This window comes from Triturus cristatus, chromosome 12, assembly GCF_964204655.1.
Source record: "Triturus cristatus chromosome 12, aTriCri1.1, whole genome shotgun sequence".
Lineage (NCBI taxonomy): Eukaryota > Metazoa > Chordata > Amphibia > Caudata > Salamandridae > Triturus > Triturus cristatus.
This window is the reverse complement of record NC_140595.1, coordinates 297,422,230-297,442,143: the sequence shown is the minus strand read 5'-3', so window position 1 is coordinate 297,442,143 and position 19,914 is coordinate 297,422,230. Positions and strand designations below refer to the sequence as shown.

The 19,914-nt window shown below is 45.9% G+C and overlaps 1 protein-coding gene across 5 annotated transcripts in view; it reads right to left on the bottom strand.

Annotated features, from left to right (window-relative positions):
* Positions 1-19,914, bottom strand: part of CIAPIN1 (cytokine induced apoptosis inhibitor 1) — a 169,119-nt gene that overhangs the window by 72,614 nt on the left and 76,591 nt on the right. For all 5 annotated transcript variants that reach the window (XM_085639167.1, XM_085639166.1, XM_085639164.1 and 2 more), the window contains exons 3-4: positions 13,250-13,417; positions 11,785-11,861 (exon numbers count right to left, since the gene is read on the bottom strand). In XM_085639167.1, coding sequence (XP_085495293.1) covers positions 11,785-11,861; positions 13,250-13,417 — 245 coding nt within the window. The remainder of the gene's footprint in view (positions 1-11,784; positions 11,862-13,249; positions 13,418-19,914) is intronic.

Sequence of the window (19,914 nt, the reverse complement as noted above, 5' to 3'; positions counted from 1 at the left end):
AAGAAGCCGGCTCAAGGGGGAATCCCTTAATTTCCGACCGAACTGTAAAATAAAGCCAGTTGAGGATGAATCTATCCATGAAAGTGGCATCACTGAAGCGTGCCTCTTCCGATACCGAGAATATGTGCCCGCCTGGGTATAACTCACCGATCTTGGTGAGGTTAAACTTCGTTAAGGTGCATTGCACAAGTTTCTCGCCAGTGACCGGTAGCCATCCCTCATTCGGCAACGGGAGGGACGAGGAGTATAAAACGGGCTGTTCCAAGTAGCGCAATAGCCTACTCCAGGCCCAACTGGTGGTGGACACCGTTTGAATATCCACCGGACTTCTAGGCACGCCCCAGGGCAATACCGCGGACAAGCGGCCCGGGAGCACAAAATCCGCCTCCGGACGAAGAAATGGAATCCGTGCGTCAGGGTGATACCAGGCATAGGCATGGGCACACTGAGCAATCAGATAGTATAAATACAGATCCGGTACACCAAAGCCGCCTCTGTCGTGCGGAAGCATGAGGATCTTCCAGCGGATCAAGGGGTGGTTTCCTCCCCAGACCAATCGAATCAACTGGGACCGCAAGGAGGCGAAAAAGTTTCGGGTGAGGAGAATGGGGATATTATTAAAAAGATACAAAAATTTGGGGAGCACTATCATTTTTATGATGGCGATTCTAGCTGCCATGGAAAGCGGAAGCCGCAGCCAACTGTCCACCTGCGATTCAAGCCTTGCAATCGCGCATCCATAATTAAGACGGATAATTTCGTCCGTGCTCTGGTGTATGTGGATGCCCAAATATCTTACCGATTCCGAGCACCACTCCAGCGGAAACTCACATTGCCAAGGGGTGGTGCCGCTAGTCAAAGGGAAAATTATAGACTTATGCCAGTTGATACCCAACCCTGAGTGGCGCCCAAAGCGAAGTATTTCACGGAGTAGGGGAGCCAGGTTCAACTGAGGCTCTCTGACATACAGTATGGTGTCGTCGGCATAGAGGGAGACCAACAGGGGACCCGTCCGGAACTGGAGACCTCTGTGCAGGTGTCGCTCCTGAAAGTGCCGGATTAGTGGGTCCATGGCGAGAATAAACAGTAGCGGAGATAGCGGACAGCCCTGACGTGTGCCGCGTGTAAGAGCAAACTGGCGCGACAAGGTGCCATTAATATGTAATCGCGCCGTGGGACGACTATATAAGAGCCGCGTGGTGGCAATAAAGCCAGCCGGCATGCCCATTCGCTGCATTACGGAGATGAAAAAAGGGCATTCTAATGAGTCAAAGGCTTTTTCGGCGTCGAGGAGAATGGCCGCCGCGGGTGTGTCAGGGTTTATTCTATGCAATACTGTAAATAAAGTCCGCAAGTTCAATGACGTCGAGCGATGGGGTACGAAGCCCGATTGAGCGGGCGCAATAATAAACTCCATCAATTGGGACAGTCTGTTGGCCACTATTTTGGCAAGAATCTTATAATCAATATTCAATAGCGAAAGGGGCCTATATGACCCACATAGCGCCGGGTCTTTGTTTGGTTTTGGAAGCAGAATAATGACTGCCTTGCTAAGAGTGGGTGGGAGTGACTCTCGCTCCAAGGCCTCCGCGTACACCTCGATAAGTTTGGGTGCCAGCAGATCCGAAAATGCCTTATAGAAATCGCCTGATAGGCCGTCGAGACCCGGGGCCCAGGAGCCCCGCAATACTTTAATCGCCCCTCGAACCTCTGCCACCGTTATGGGCTCAGCCATGAATTCCTGCATGCCCTTTTCCAGAAACACCAGCGCGATTTCAGATAAGTAGTCTTCCCGCTCCGAGGAGTTGTCACTCTGTCTGGTCGTGTATAGCGCCGAGAAGTAGGACAGGAACTCATCCCTGATTTCCAAGGGTGTCGTACGGAGCACCCCGTCTTCGCCCCTAACCTCAGCTATGAAGGACTTACTGTACGGCGGTCGCAAAGCCTGCGCCAATGTGCGCCCCGGCCGGTCTCCCTCACCGTAACGACGTGCAGTGTGGTATTTGCCTAGATATAGAATCTCTCTATCCGCGGCCTCCCTATATCCGGACAGGAGGCGCAGCCGCCTAGCAAACACGTCTTCTGATGCTGCTTGTCCCGCCTCCACATCTAGCGATTCTAACTGCACCTCCAGCTGAGTGAGCGACGTGCGCAGTGCCTTTAAGACCCCAGCATGCTTCGCTATGCAAACTCCCCGAATGTATGCCTTAAACCCCTCCAAGAGCACGGCCCATGAGTCCACCGAGCCGGTGTTGAGCGCAAAATAGTCCTCAATCGCCTCAGTGACCTCGTGACAGAATAGGTCGTCCAAGAGCGCCCTACTCGGGAATCGCCATGGTAGCTCAAAACCTTCAGGGCGAGGAACATCCAAACACAGTAAAACGGAGAGTGGTCTGAGTATGTTCTAGGAAAAGTCTTCAAAGTCCGGAACCAGGGAATAGACCCGGGGAAAGGAGCCAGTAGTCAATCCTAGTCTAGGTGTTGTGTTGGCCTGAAAAATGTGTGTAGTTAGTGGTGTCAGGGTTGCGTTTGCGCCATATGTCAATCAGGGAAAATTGGCGACAGAGTTCTCTGAGGGTGCGCCGCGCCCTGGGTTTAGAGTCAGCGGCCTCTGAGGTACTATCCAATCCCACATCTAGCAGTAGGTTGAAGTCGCCGCCCATTAGGAGCATAGCCGGTTCCAGAGTCGCGAGCCAGGCGGCAAGCGCGTGGAAGAAGTCCGGGGAGTCAGTGTTGGGAGCGTACACACACACCAGGATTATCCCGTGTCCCATCAGCACCCCTCTCACTATGCAGTAGCGCCCTTCCCTGTCCCCAATAAACTGCTGGCAATGAAACGGGACTCTTGTGAATCAGCACTGCCGCACCCCTAGCATAATTACTAAAATTGGCAAAGTACCTGTGCGTGCCCCAGGACGCCGCAAATCGGGCGTTGTTAGTGGAGTGTAAGTGCGTCTCTTGAATGAAGGCAACATCGACTTGATGTCTATTCAGATAATGTATCACTTGTCTGCCTTTGCGTGGGTTATTAAGGCCCCTTACGTTCCAAGACATTAATGATAAGTTTGTGGGATTCTCAGTCAAGCCTATACGAGCCATCTAACCATCAGACAAAGCAGTGGGACCCAGGGGACAACATCACCAACATATAGCGTCAAGTTTAGTTCACACCAAGAAATGTTTCTGAGATCTAAGCACCCTACCCCAACCCACCTCCCCCCGCCCAGCCATACCACAAAACGTCAGGCAATCCCACACCTGCAAACAAAAAAAAGAGCTCCAAACAGACTCGAAAGTTGCAGTCAAACAGTAACAAACGGAGCATCATGGCCAAAATGATTCCCAGCGGTTTCCACCAAGGGGGGGTGGCAACGACCCGACATCAACCCAGCAATGTAGAACAGTTTAACAAAGATCGTCCATAGTCCCCATATTGCAATAGATGAGATAAACACAGTTCAGACATAGGCCCCGCCTCACCCAACCCCAGAGCCCGTGAACAAATCCTGGCTGGCCGCCGATCCACTGGGTGGGGGGGACTGACCACCTCCGCCACCCCGTGGAGGGCTTTTATTTGGCCGGTAGGCGCGACAGAAGTCCTGCACCGCAGTAGGATTGTCAAATAACCTAACCCGGCCGTCAACCTCAACCCGCAACCGCGCCGGGTAGAGCATGCCGTATTTCAGGCCGAGATTGCGGAGCGCAGCCTTCGCTCCAGCGTATTTCCGACGGGCCTCTTGAACCATAGCGGTGAAGTCAGGGTAGAATGAGAGCTTTGAACCTTGCCAAGATATTTCTCCCTTCTCCCTGGCTAGACGTAGAGCAGTGTCCCGGTCCCGGAAGTTCATGATGCGGGCTATCAGCGGGCGAGGAGGGAGCCCCGGTTGAGGCCGTGGCCCCAGGGAGCGATGCGCCCTCTCCACCACAAAGCCTGATGTGAAGGAGTCTCTCCCAAAGATGTCAGTCAATAGGTTTTCCACAAACACGTCCAGCCGGCCCGTCGCTGTGGACTCCGGGACCCCAGTAATACGTACATTGTTGCGATGACTGCGCGATTCAAGACCTCGTTCTTAATGGCCACTTCTTTCAATATGCGTTCCAGCCTATCTATGCGCTTGGTTTCCTCCGCATTGCCATCCTCAATGGCTGAAATCCTGGCCTCCGCCTCATCCAGTCGCCGATCATGGGCCTGAATCTTGGCACCCATTGTTTCCAGCGTTTTGTCCAAGGAGTCAAAGTGACTGTCAATGGATTTAAACCCAGCTCTCATCTCTTGCAACCAGTCTGGAGATGAGGCACGAGCCGCCGACCCACCGGGCATGCCCCCGCCCTGCACTGCCATGTTGGGGGGCCTTTCCGATGATTGCTCAGCCGGTTTGTCAAACGACAGCGTTTTCTGCTTCGGGTCCCTATGACCCATGCCCCAGCACATACGACTTGACTCCAGCCAGCCCTCAATGGATCAGCGTCGGCTACTCGTCGAAATGGCGCCAGATCAGCCAGGGAGCCCAGTCCACCACCACTCGACGCGGGCCTCCAGATGTCGCAGCCACACCCGCTGTATCAAGCTTGCCCCGACCCCACTGAGCCTCTTGCGCCGGTCGCAGCAGTGTGCAGGTCAGGCCGGCCCGGAGACACCCCTCTGGGCCGGACCAGGGATCCCCTGCGCGGCGTCCCAGCAGCCCCAATGGGCGCGGGAGCAGGAGATCATGCCGCTCTCAGCTGTGTAGGCCCCTCGGATTCCGCCGTGTAGCCGGAGGCCAAAGCGCAGGGTCAAGGAGGCCAGACCGCCCGGCAACCGGAGCACAAGGCGCCCCAAGAGATGGGCCCGGGGCCCGGGGCACGGGGCAGGAGCGACCCAAGCGCCCGGTCCAAACCGGGAGGCAGCCTGCCCCCCTCCACCACAGGCAGGCAGTCCCGCTCCCCCACCCCCGACCCCGCTCGTCCGCACAGCAAGGGATCCGAGGGATGGAAGCGAGCGAGGCCGCCCCGGCGGCGCCGACCTAATGCCGAGCGCCCGGCCGGCCCCGTACCAGCAGCAGTGGAGGAGGCAGGGCAGACCCCGTCCAGACCGCACCCAGGTGTTCGAACCCCCCCTCGTGTCCCCTCACGGTACCCGTCTCCGCGCCGGCCGCCGCGGCTCCGGATTGCCGATCTAGGCCGCTATCTTGCAGCCGCATGCCACCGGGTCCGATCTTCCTCCAGGCCGCCGCCGACGAGATCGTGGCTCAACCGACATCGGATCGTGCCTCGGGGGTTAGGAGGTGTAGCGGCAGCGCCCGCCGTCCATTACTCGCGTCAGGATGTCGGGGACATATGCGATTGTGCTGGGCCGACGGCGGAGCTTCAGCACCGCGCGGCCATCTTAGCCCGCGGCTCGGCCACGCCCCCCGCGTAACAACACATGTAACGGGGGTGTCCTCATGGGAGGTTACAAGACGAGACAAGGCGGTACTAAGGAAGGACTACTAAGCCTAATGACCAATGAAAAGCCACCATTTACAAAGGACAGCGACGGGAGCCAATTAAAAAGAAGGTCGGTAAGTAGGTGCAGCTTTATGCACCTATCCCGGCATTGAAAAAAAACGACTTCAAATTTGAAGATCAATTCTACATACTAGTGAAGGGGACCGCCATGGGATGTCCCTTTGCTACAGAGATGGCGGTCCTCTTCATGGCCCAGTACGAGCATGAATTCATTGAAAATAACAAACCTTACAGAAAGAACATAATACAATGGCTACGATACATTGATGACGTCTGGTTCCTATGGCAAGGTAGCCACACCGAGCTGACGTCCTTTCATGAATGGATAAATTCAAGACATGCAGATATAAAATTCTCATTACAATCCAGCAAAACCAATTTAACTTTCCTGGATGTGGAGGTGAAACCTTTGGAAAATGAACTGATGACGTCACTATATAAAAAGGAGACAGACAAGAACACAGTTTTACACTTCAAAAGTGCACATCTAAAGAGCTTAAAGGAAAACCTCCCGTAAGGGCAACTATTTAGAATTAGAAGGAATTGCTCTACGAAGTCAGAGTTTGATCTACATGCTGCGATTTTTTGCAAGGAAATGCAAAAGAGAGGCTACTCGAAAAAATTGCTGTAACACTCTACCAAAAGAGCACGGTTCACGCCCCGAGAAAGTCTTCTAACAAAAGAGAAAAAAACTTTGGAAAGACTAGTTTGTGTATCAACGTATGGCCCAGATACAAATAGATTTAGACAAACCATTCTGAACAGCTGGCATTTATTAGAAAACCTAGAATGCCCCTTTCCTAAACCACTCTTTGCATGGAAGAAAAATCCAAGCATTGGCCAACAAACAATCAGAGCCGACACCTTTGTACCCAATCCAAAAAGTGACTTATTGGCACAATGGAACTTAAAACCAATCGAAGGCCACCGGAAATGTGGTAACTGCATTGCTTGCAGGAACACCATTGAAGGCACAGAATTTGTCCATGACAACATAAGATGGAAACACACCGAGTTAACAAACTGTAAGACAAAAAATGCTATCTATGCAATAATTTGTCCCTGTAAAAAATCTACATAGGGAAGACTAATCAACAGGTAAACACAAGAATTACCCAACATCGGTCGAGAATCAAGAAAAGAGTCATGACCGCACCAATGGTTGAACACTTTGTAGAGAAATGCCATAACGAAACACAGTTTAAATGGACAGCCTGGCAAGCTTTAAACCTTGAAAAACATTGACAAGACATTGAAAATTTACTACTTTGCAAAGAAGCATACCTTATTTTGAAATTTAATAGCGCTACAGTTGGTTTAAATAATATGACAGAGCTGTCAAGAATATAAACACTACATTCCCCAGAATGCACTGTTTTGGTACACAGAAGCTCGTGAGTCTAGATGGATTAATGAAACATCAAAAAACCACAATTCCCATAGACCCAAGCCAAAAGCCATTTTTAAGTGGTCTCCACTAGGAAATGCCAGTGCCTTACTGCAAAGAATGAGATGAGAGTGAGCACACACTGAATAAGGTAATAAGCTTTGTTCCATTGCCCTGCGTTCAGATCAGCAGTATTTCCATGCCTGAAATGCGCTTTTAATTTTCGTTTCAGAAAGACGCGCTAGATACTTTGAAAATTAAATTAGGAGGACGCGATCGTTCACACAAAATATTTGAGGTAGGCTTTTAGTGCAAACCGCCCGACACGCTTGAATAATGTAAGAAACGCTTGTGCTAATTAAGCGTGATGTTCCTTTCCAGCACACTAAAGGCACTTGAAAATAGAATTATTCCGAATCACAATCGCCTGCATTGAGATGAAAACACAGCGTTCAGGTAAGCCACAAGCTTCTAAATTAAACCCATTTGCGAGGTTTTAGAGTTTCCGTCTGACTAATGGCCTGTCATTCTTTATACAGAATGCCTTGTGAAATAATAAACAAGCTGAGATGCATGTAGCGAAGTAACTCCGGCTGGAGTAAAAGGTAGGCTCACTAAAGACATTATTAGTAGCCTATATTCAGTAAATAGCACGTTTTAACACAGATAGAGACAACTCCATAATGTGGCCTTCTATTTTATGCAGATACAAACACCTGAGCTGACAAGAAGTATACTGCTACTAAGGTACAATTACCGAATTCCAGCACTAAAGAGAAAGATAATATATAAGAAGGGAGCTATAGTTATTCATTTTTTTAAAACATTCTTTTTTCTTTTACACATCCTATGTTTTAGAAACCAACAGTGCTGCCAAATTCAAGAGCCCTGATGAGAGTCCGCTTATTCAATATTAGAGACTCGAAACGCGTTGGCTTATGATGATACATGATAGAAACACGGAGGAAATATGAATTAATTTTCTGTCTATATATAGAGGAAAGGTCTCATGTATTAGACATTGATGTGTTCCCTGTGTTTCTCCATTCTTTCTTTATTTAAACTATGATGTACATAATATTTTCATAATGTCTATGAAATAATACTTAGACTTTGTTGCTAAACATAAGATTATCAACATATTTGGATGGTTGTTTGTTTATGATTTTTTCCCATTAATGTTTGTCCATATTGTGTATTCAAAACGCAGTATCGTCGTTTAATGTTTTGTGAATCAAATGTACATATGAACTTTCTGTATTTAGACTTTGTCTTTTTCTGTTTTTGAGCACACAACAAAAAAACTAAAGCAAAACTAAATAAAAGGTATAAATAAAGCACCGGTTCAAACTAAAAGAAATTGTTTGATCTAGCGTTAATTGGAAGACATCAACCAAAATAAAACAGGTTCAGGCTTTTCCCTTTGTTAGACATATCCTGAATTCAGCATGTCTCGAAGAGACAGTGCAAGCGTTGCCTAGGCGAGACCTAAAAACAACAACTTGCGAAATAAGAAAGCAGCGAGCACCAAAAAGGCCTGCAAACGGCAGGCTTTGCATTTTTGATGTGTCCATAACAGTACTTGAGACCCTGTGATGAGCCCTGTCCTTTTTATCCTCTTTACAAATAAATACAGCAAACAGTACTCTGACCGTAAGTGTGCGCTTTTCTAACTAAAAACAGCAATGTTTCAAAGGTGCACATAAATAAAATAATCTAAACCATAATGAGAATTCAAGAGTAACAATCCTCCCTGAATTATTGTCTCCAAGTTTGATTACGTTTATGCAAATACCCTTTCAGAGCCAGGTATCCAGGAAACTTTTTTCACCCTTGCAGAGCCAGGCGTGTGTGATCTTGCAGGTCTAATAACATGTTTCTTTCATCACATTAAACCTAGATTAAGTTGGCTAGCTCTCAGATCATTTTAGTCAGGGAACCGACATATCTAAATGAACATTTTGTTACAAAATAGTACTAAAGCAACACTGAAAGAGTTTGGTTAAAACATTAAAATAGAAAATGCATGCATCACAAGAAGGCAAAATATCAGAGATCAAATGATTTGCCGGAAAAAAATAAAATACTTTTTAAAGACCGTATTAATTAATTAATAAAAGATAGCAATTTAAAAGGAAAAAGTCTGATGTAGCTAGGTGCCCTGAGGTAATATTGCTTGGGCGTCCTGAAACAGATTTCCGCCCTCTGTATTGTATTCGGGGCAGGCTCATTTCTCACCTACTTCTCGCAACTAAGCAAACAATCCTGAGGCTTTGGGAATAACAATCACCCCTCTCTGAGAAAAGTGGATAGAAAAGATGTGGTGTATTCTAGGAATGGAAAACGCTTCATAGTAGCAAGCGGGGAAGAAAAGACTTGATTAAACAATGGAGTCGCCTTTCAAATTTCTTAAATACAGACTAAAAGATCTCTCCTACCCTAAATAGCTCAGAGTGTTAAAGATTTAGGACCCTTCTAAGCTAGACTATTACTACTTTACAATTCGACCACAGACCATTGAACAAACACCCCCTCAACTCGAACAATGCTAAGGAGTGAAACGGAGGCACTTAAGACACTGGTGGAATTCACGAAAGATGCAGTAGGTGGGAGTGGGGAGGGCACTTAGAGGGGGTGGATGATTTGGGAAAGGGGAGAATCTTGAGATATTGTTTTCGGTTTACATTCTACTATTTGTTTATGGGTAAATAGATAAATGCAATAAATGTGCATTAAACCTAAAAAGAAAAATTTCGAATTATACAAAATTTCCAATTCTCTAAATGTTCAAACAATGTTTTTATTGTAGTGCCAAGATGTCTTGACTTTAAGGAACTTCCTTAGTTAAAGGAAGGAGGGTATGAACCATCACCAGAGTACCATTTCTGCCTTTCAAAAACCGCATCCACCCATAAGGAGCATTACAAATATTTTTCTCAATTTAAATAGTAACACCTATTGCCAAGTGACAGGAGGCTGGCCATGTCTCCCAACAACTCACTTCACCTAGCAAAATAATAACCATTAATGGAATGCAAACACTTCCAACCAATTGTGTCCCTCGTCCACCTGAAATAAATCTCTGTGCCTCCCAAGCATGACTCTCTCCCCAATTCAACCACTAAATTTCACTTCATTATAAAGCTTATTAAAAAAAACAATTCAATGGAGAAGCCCGCTTCTCCGACTCCAAGACCCAGTCACTTTGCAACCACAATAATGAAACGCACAAATGAAACACAAAGCCAACCTAATCGCCTTTGACCCTGTCCATAACAGAAACCTTTTTGTTAACATAGGCATAATATTTATGATGCAAAATTATGTTTTTCTGGAAAGCATTCGTTTTGTTTTACCTTTGACCTGTGTTATTACTAACTACTTGCTTGTCTACTATTTTAAATCAAAATGTTCACATACGCCTAGCACAGACACCATTATCTTCAACCAATGCTCATCGGACTTCAAAGATTTGTGCTAAGCTCCATTGCTTAAAGTATTCAAATCTATGTTTGCAAATATTACATCTGCCAAGTTGGTCTTAACCTGGGGTCAGACTTGGTTACCAGGAGGTTTCCTCTGCCAGTGTTCAGCTCACATTAGACAGCTTTACAACACTGTTTATTGGGCACACTACTCCTGAATCTGTTATTCTGTGCACCAGCGGGTTTACTTCATCTTTACTTCTAGACTCCTCAAAACGTCAGTGGTCGTGGAGTTAACTTATTAAGGTATTTTTCACATACTCTATTGAGCACAAGCTTTTCTTCACCAATGGTTGGTACTCCTTTTATACAGCCTGAGATCAAAATTGTTTCTTAAAAAAAGCTATAGCAATCTTTAAGTATGGTTGCTTAGTTTGATAGTACAATTGCATTTCTCGGTTAACTAAAAGTACAATAAAAAGCTACATTAAGTAAGGTGGCAAATACATGTTGGGAAATTGATATACCAATGGCCCACGTGACAAATCTGAGGCACGAAGAAATTCTTATTATTGATTACAGTTGGGTTACTGGAGCTACCAGTTTGGCCAGGAGTGGGAAAGAGGGATCTAAAAGGAAGGTTAATCACACAAAGTGCCTGAAGGAGATGATGTCCTACCAGAAATGACATAGTCCTGCAATGTGACAGTCGGTGGTTGTACTGTACAGGGAGCCAGGAGATGCTGAACTGACTAGTGCTTAGCTGTAGGGAAGAATGGCCAAGAGTAAGGTCCTTTAGGGCGTAGGGCGTTTTTGGGAGATGTACAGGTGGAGGCTTCCTGACAACACCTCAGTACAATTTTTAAGAAAATCAAATTTGCTTTGACCAGTATAAGAAGTTACGGCTGCTTGGAAATTGCATTTCTCTTCTCCCTCAAAGAAAAACTATTTTGAGAAAAACACACTGCAAGCTTCCACAAAATGGGTGGTTCTTTAGAAAGAGAATTCTCTTAGCCTCCTTTTAGATGCAAGTAAAACAAGTTTTTTGTTTGGGGGGGGAGCTCAGGCAGAGCTAGCATGCATGGGGTGTGCAGACATATGTCATGGCTTATGAAATCAGGTGTATACAGTTATCCATATTGGCCAGCTGTGGTACAGAAAAGGTCTCCAGCTTATAAATGTATTGTGTTTGGTCAGCCCTTGGTAACCCTCAACACTCGCCGAAACATCCCTTAGAGACTTATTGTTGGGCTGAGGAAGACCGGAAGTTGGCAAGATGGTGTTGAGATAAATACAATGCCCCCCATCTATCGGAGGTAGCTACTCCTCACTCAAATAGTAAACTAAATAACAGAACATTATGTACCACAAGCCAGTTCCTTCCGGTCGGGAAAATTGATATTAATTTAGCAAACGTTAATTGTTTTTGTATCTAAAGTTATAGGCTCTCAAACAAAGTAGGAAAGACTCAAAAGTGAAATGAACCTCTTTCACATCTGTGAGCCCGGAGAGGGTCAGTGCAGAGGACAGCTGGGCTGGGTTCCTTACGCCGCCTTCATTACCTACAGCACGAAGAAACAAAGATGACAGAATCCATCAGAATGGAACATTAGCACTATTCTAATTTTCTCTAAACTCATAAAAAGCACTTTGATGCATCCCTTAGCTACTGTTGCTGGCAAGCACCTTCTGGCTACTGTAGCGCATCAAGCCATATAACCTTGGCAGGGGAGGCGGTGTGCTTTGGGGTGCTGGTCATGCGGAGTGAGGCATGATGGACTGGTTCAGAATGAGTGTGAGGATGAATAACAGGGAAGACGCACAGAGAGGTGCCAGTGCTTTATGGTGAAGAACAGCTGGCAAATGCAGTACAGAAATGTGATATAAAGGGGCCAGGAGAAAGCAGGGCAGCTAGAGAGATCAAGGTGGGGGAAGAACATATAGGAGAAGGGCATGGTAGAACTTAAAACGTTAGAGCAAGACTGCTGCGGAGAGGGAAAAGAGGCAGGATGGAAATTTAAAGCAGGACACAAGGGTGCTAATAGTCTTATTGACCTCCTTCGAATGGCATTAGCTGCTGTACATTGCTCATGACCTATTAATGTTCCTCTTTTTCTGCCCAGGCTCACAATTCCAACTGGACCACTGCACTTGCTTGTGACCACTAGCAATAATGCTTAGTCAGAGTGTGTGCGCTCACGCCTACAAACAAACTGTGTAAAATTGTAACAAACCTAAACAGACAACAATGACTTTCTTTTAAACAAAGCACAATAACAAAGAACAGTGGGCTGTTGGTGCCAAATTGCTTTGTAGGATCACAACAGACATTTAAAAGTATTGAAAACACTTTGACGTCCACAGCATATGCACATTTAAGGGTAGAGGTATTGTGTCCATATGTTTGCATCTTTGTCATTTACTCGATCAACATTTGTTTCAATACTGAAAAGTTTTTTCATCTGGTTATCACTTTCTTCACAGTCTATTTTTGTTGCCTTTTCAATTAATTATCAGCCTAACTTGTTAAAATTAAACAACCACTCAACACCCCATGCAAGAATATTTAATATGTTCTATTCCGAAATAAGGTAATAGTGGGTTAGTGTTTACCGATGTATTTATGGTGTTCTAACTCCTCTGTAGTTGTCCCTCCTTCCCCCATACGAGACTAGGTGACAAGTTTTGACTTTTTTTTCACCACATGTTCATCTTACATTTCCTACGTGAACTTAGACTTTACTTTTCCCAGGTCTGTTAGCAAAAAACAAAAACTATTTACCAAGTGACCAAAAAGCAAATTAAACACTGGACTAAATACGAGAGGGATTCTACAATGCAAATAAAAGGACTGTATTTCATTTTTCATGCATAAGCAATGTCTTTACTTACTTTCTATTTGTTGTGTAACTGCAAAAATAGTCAAATGTTACACCAAAGCCTTTCTTACCTCCTCCTCCTGGCGTGACAGACGGTGACACTGGTTCCCTGATATGGACTTGACCTCCGGGCTTCAGAATCCGTGCTATCTCTGCCAGTACATCCGAGCTGTGTACTGCAGCACTGCTCTGCACCAGGCCTGACAGGATCACATCAAAACTGGACTCCTTGTGTGCAGCTTGAGTGAGGAAGAAGAGATTGGTACCAATTGAGAAGAGGAAAATAAGAGGCAGGAAAACATACATCTACTAAAGTGAAAAAAGCGGTAGGAACATTTGAAGGGTGCAATGACAGGGGAAAGCTTTACACACAGAAGAAAAAGACTATAGAGTTGAAGCATAGGTACTAAAGGTAAAAGCAGAGCAGGTGTAAAAATAGGAGCAAGGCACATAGAGGCAGGAAATACAGTTAAGGGACGAGGTGGACAACACAGACATGTATAACAACAGATGAGAAGTGGATAGTGATTCTGGGAAAAGAAGGGAAGGTAATGCAAGGAGAAAATAGATTATTATTGAAAAAGTAACTACGCCAATCTCAAAACAGGTGCTTAATTTGAGCCAGTAGTTTCCAGTGATCGGCTCCAGCACTTAATTGTCAACATCGGCACTTATGACAGTCTGCCACATGGTGGCACGGTTTGTCTAAATTACAGATGAACACAGCAACAGCTGTTTATTAATTCAATATACATTAAAATTGACCAACACTTGCCGCCCAAGCCCTTCTTATAGATTTGGGGGGCGTCGAATAATCTGAACTGTTACACTTGCAGGGTGTGATGTTTAGTAGTTGTCTTGGTTCCGTTATTTGTGGCGCTGACAGTGACAGGAGCTGACGAAGGCCCTGAAAATGTTTTACAAATTAAGCACTGTTCAAAACTAGCCCAAGTTATCTAGGCAGTAGAAAACACTGTCTGCTATCTTGCCACAATGGAATAAGTGCAGCATGTCCCATGGCATGAACACCATAATTCTCAATATTCAAATCATGGGGAAGTCACATGCAGCTCCTTGACAGGTGCCCCAACATTGCACATGTATTCTCTTCCCAGCTATTTCTGCAGTCAAAAGTGAGGTTTTTATGAACAGTAGTATACTTCAAACTAAATTGTTTCTAGGAACAAAATGTGAACTTAGACTAAAGCAGAGAAAACAGCAATGGATGAAATGCCTGGCTGATGAGCCCTAACTAGGGCAAAACTGGTTCAGGGAGGACCTGGCCTGGTGGTTGGGTCTGGACTGTTCCCATGAGAGCAAGGTCAAGACTGAATTGCATATGGCTGGGTCCAAACTCAGATGGCACTGTGTGCAAAATAACAATGGACTGGGACTGCGGCCCAAGTGATTATCAGTGGCTGAGATTAAGTCCAGGATTTCATCCATCACTTTTTTGTATACTTTAAGATGAACAGAGGGCATGGATTACAGCTTGTGAGACACTGTTAGCACCTAGGAAGAGAGAGAGTGAGAGAAGGAGGGAAGGAGGAAACAACTGGAGCAACTCTTTCTTAAATCTAGTGCTACAGGCAAGTAACCTTCTCTGGCCACTTTCTGAACCGCAAGGATAATCACAAGGGTTTTGAGTCTTAAGTCCTTACACTGCTGTTCTTTCAGTGGCTCTCTTGCTCCGTGTGCACCCAGTTCCTCCTGGAGCATTTGTATTTTTCATACCACTGCTATTACTTATGTAAAAAGAAAGGATAGCAGAAAAGAGATAGTGGCCTTTCTATTTTTTCCAAACTAAACTGATATACATTGTTTGCTCTGGTTTTCTACCAGGGAGTGAGAACTGGTAAGCAAGCGGTAGGCCACATGCATTACAGCAGAAGTAATCATGTGCTTTGGAAAAGTTTTCATAGTTAATGATGTCAGGAAGGTAAAACCCAAATCCCAGAATATTTAAAAAATAAATTGGTCACTTTTCAGCTCCTTAACCTCTATTTTGGGCTGCCCAAGCTTGGGTGTGAATTATGACAAGAGGCTTCACAAAAGCCTGAGGCCAAGGCCCATAGATACATTTTTCAAGATTAGCTGACCAAGATGACAATACCAAGGCGAGGCAGACCAAGGGATTAAAGGACGATATACTTTTGGAAATTATCCTTACTTAGCAATACCTGCCTACTATAGAATTGGGCATTGCCTAGATTCATAAAATAGCAAAGAGTTGTAATTGTAAGTGTGCACTGGTGTCGGTTGAAAACAGAAATATCAAGTGGCCCCTTCAAAAATGTGTTGCCCAAATGCCAAATCTTTACACATATGAAAATGCATGTCTACATTAACTGCTTATTCTCTAGAAAACTGGTTCTTAACCTTTTGATTCCTGCGGACCCCCACTTAATCATTACTGGGATCCGACAACCCCCACTGATTCAATATTGGAATTCCATACTCAGTCGTTTTTGGAAACGGTGGGCCCCAGCCTGGGAACAATTTAGAATTTGAACTGCCAAACAATATACAAAAATATGCAACCATTCATCACACACATGATTAAATATTTTATTTAATTAATAAATATATAAAAGAAAACAAAATAAAAATTGTAATCTAAATGAGAAGGTTGAAGTTCTACTAAATTCAGTTAAGATCACTCATTGTCTATACTACATTCTGTTTGATGCACTTGCACTGTGCCAATTAATCAGTCTGAAGATATTTAATTTTTAGCCTCCAATTTCAAATTCTATGTGAGGACTGGAGGCGAGGATTATGCTGTACTTTCTTCTTTATTTTACCCAGCAGCCAAACAGAACATTAATCCAAACTCGATTTCCCATCAAACAGGAGCGGCTCCTCCACTAGGGCAGAGGAGCGTCGCCCCACTGCTTTCTCGCAGTGCGAGAAAGTCAAAACATAAAATAGTAATAACTTGTAGTTATTACCATTTTATGTTTGTTTTGCATTGTGGGCGGGCGGGGTTGCTCTGCTCTTTCAGGGCAGGGGAGGAGTGGTTTGCCCACTCCTGAGTGCGCCAAGACACTCCTGAGTGCGCCTTTCGGGCCGCCCAAACCAGTCATGCACACACTGCCCTTGTAAAGGTAGGTTTTAAAAAAACATTTTAAAATTTTTGATCTCCCTCTTCCTGTGCGACAACCCCCGCCCCCCACCCCTACCCACACGCGAGCCATGCTGGCAGATACTGTCATCAAACATAGGAAAAAAGAACAACATGCCTCCAGCCAATAAAAGTTCAGTGCAGTACACAAAGTCCTGCTTCACTGTTCATGCCCCCTCTTGCTTCGCTGCCCCAGCAGCCATGAGATAAGAGCTTCTATATCTCTCTTGAGGGACTGTTTTTTCGTTTTTAGATCTCGCCTAGGCAGTGCGGTCTCTTCGAGACATGCAGTATCTAGGATTTGGGCTTGAAAAAACATCCATCTTTTCCATTGGTTCCTGTTGAGGTCTTAGAAATGCTGACTTTTCATTGGTAAATACACCTAGTAGTCCCTCCTTTTGGAATTTTGTATCCTCCCTTAAGGACTGCCCCTCTTACATGTGTTCTTACTGTTCATGTTACTTATACTTAGAGAGAACTCTCTTTAGTTGGCCTGCCTCTTTGCTTGTTAACGTCTGTTTACTTGTGCAATGAAACTTAGTTCTGTCGCATTATCTACGTGCCTCCCCCTCATCCCTCCCATAACACTGCATCAGTTGCTTCAGGTTCCTTAATCTCCCAGGGCCTCCCCTCACCCCTCACACAACATTGCACGAAGGCCCCCACCACCTCTCCGAGGCCACTGCTGTTTTGCTGTTTTTTTGTTACTTAACAAACACTTTTATTTATATAGCGCACCTAGCAAGGGGCTTGCGGAAATTAAACAATCAGCACAGGATGTTGAGCCTGACAGCTGACTCAAACAAGGATCCCCAGCTCACCAGTTGGAAGTGTTCACACTGCACCATACCCTTTGCCTAGCCATGTCACAGGGTGCAGTAGCATATTTGGCCAAAGGAGGTCCCAAGGCACACCTAGTGACAGCCTGTTGTACTGCACCCTCACAACACGGATTGTTTCAGTAGTTCTGAGAGAGTTTCCATAAGACCTTCCTTAGAGGGCGATTCATCTGTTTTGTCTCTTTTCTCACAAGAGCTCCTGTAACAAGATTCATCTAGCTCATGCTGGAGAGCTAGGGGGTACCACATATTTGCAGGCTGTGGTAAGACTTCCTCGGAAGGGTCAATGGGTAGATGTAGACATGTCACAGCTTTCTCCACTCACCGTGACACCGACCCCCTCTGCACCCACTCTCCTCTGTCCAAGCCCCTAGTCACACCCCTTTAGCTGCCCTTGCAGAGTCACTCAACCCCCCCGTTCATAGCCTCACTCCCATCTCCTGGTTCTCCGCTAGCACATTCTCCTGCCGGTTCTTGCTCACACATCTCCCTCTCCTCTCTCGCACATTCTTTTATTCTCGTCTCTCGTACCCTATTTCCTCGTTCATCTGCTTTTCTCCTCTCAGCGCCATCTTTCTCTTCTCACTCAATTGTCCCTTGCTCTCATCCTATCTCTGCCACTACCTGCTGTTCTTCATGCTTCTCCTCCTCTACAACCGTATCTCCCAATCATCCTCTTGTTACCACACTCCTCCTCTTTCTCCCACCCATCTTTCTAGGTCTTCTCTCGTTTATCTCCTTTTTTATGCAGTGCATCTTATTTCCCCTCTCTTCTCCAGCTCCTCATTCCCTCTCTCCCGCCTTCTCTTCTTATAATCATTTCTCGCACTCAGGATCATCTCTTTTCCCCCGCCCCATTCTCTCAAGCCCCCTTTCTCCTCTTCATTTCTTCTCGTTTCCACTCCCACTCCTTCCTTTCTCATTCCCATGCGCCCCTTCTCACCCTCTCTCTCTCGCATTGTTCTCTTTATGTCCCTCCCCCTTCTACAATTATCCTATTTTTCTTTCTCCTCCTCTACTTCCTGCCTTTCCCCCTCTTTTTCCTGGACCTCCTCTCCTCAATTTTTCCACAGTTTCCTTTTTCCCCATCTTTCTCTCCAATGGTCTGCCCTCTTCCTTCTTCCCCTTCTCATTTTCTTGCTTGTACTTGTCAGCGCCACAGACAGCTTTGAAGGGCACATTTGGTGCCCTCTTTGCACACTCCAGTTTGAACCAGTTCAGGGAGCCCTTGGCTCCCGCTCTGTCGCAAAACTGTACAAAGGATATGGGAGTATCCTCCAGTCTGTTCAGCCTCTCCTCTGGGAGGGACCCCCGAGTCGTCCTAACCCCCTTCCTAGGGTTTTAAGGGCTTACCTGTGGGTGAGTCCTCAGATTCGTTGTGGGACAAGACTCAAGCCTGAAACCACATCACTCTTTGACCGTCTGGACACTTGGACTACGCCTGGAACCGAGACTGCATCACGGAAGACTCCTGTTGCTCCTTGTCTCGCTGTTCTGCAAGTCTTCTTTGTCGTTTGTGTCTGTGCTTCTTCCAGGAACTTCCTTGGAGTGAGGGAGTTATGCCCCTGCATCTGCAGGCACCGCAACAAAGCCGACCAGTGTGCTGCTCCCGACGTCCCATGGACTACAAACATGCTCAGAAACATAGGTAGTGGTTCTGCAACTCCCTCGAGGCCTGACCGGTCCTCCCTAAATTTTGAGGCCAGTTTCCCTCATCGGAACTGCTGGGACCAAACCCCTGTGCACTGCGTCGACTTGCCGTTCCCAAGGCGTTGTTGGCTCTGCACTTCAGAGATCTTCGGGCTACAAGAATCCCCGAAAAAAGAAAAACAAGGAAAGGAGTAGAGAGGTACCACTCAGCGAGTGGTGGAGGTGGATACTTCCTCCCAGTCAGTTGTACATAAACAAAGGGATCCACCCACGAGTATAAGAGATCACTCGATTACTCAATATGTATCCCACGGTCGTGGAGAATACACATTAGTTCTTTAAATACCCCTCACACACCAAAAGGGCCCTTGGTGTCATGCTTCATCATAGGGGTCTTCCTGCCCCTCTACGGGACAGGGCGTGCTACGACCTACGTTTACGCGGGAGCACTGTTGTTGGTGAGACAGCTATGTGTGATGCGGGGGTGTGAGAGGAAGGGTCAGGAGTGAATAAAGAGTGAATTAAAAAATACCTGGCTCTTAGGTCTAGGAAAATTTATTCTGCCGGTCGAGCTTGTGAGAAAAATGATATGTATAAGGAAGTAAATAGCCTCCACGATATCGTAATGCCTTAATAGGTCTTACATAGTCCTATTAACTTGTTAAAAGGAGATAAGTAACCTCATGAGCTCGTGAACCGAGTGGTGGGCGTGCCAAGTAGGCTACGACTCCAGGGATCAGTGTCCCGCCAAATCAACCACCCACATACATATCATTTTTCTCACAATTTTTGTTATTAACACAACACAGTTAGTGGCAGGAAGGGATCCTTAAGGTCCTGACGAAGAAGCATGGGGAAGCTTCGAAACATGTCGACACCACTAGGAGATATAGCTCATTGAGGCTTACACCCTCCTTACCCCACCTTTTAATAATACCAGCTCGACCGGCAGAATAAATTTTCCTAGACCTAAGAGCCAGGTATTTTTTAATTCACTCTTTATTCACTCCTGACCCTTCCTCTCACACCCCCGCATCACACATAGCTGTCTCACCAACAACAGTGCTCCCGCGTAAACGTAAGTCGTAGCACGCCCTGTCCCATAGAGGGGCAGGAAGACCCC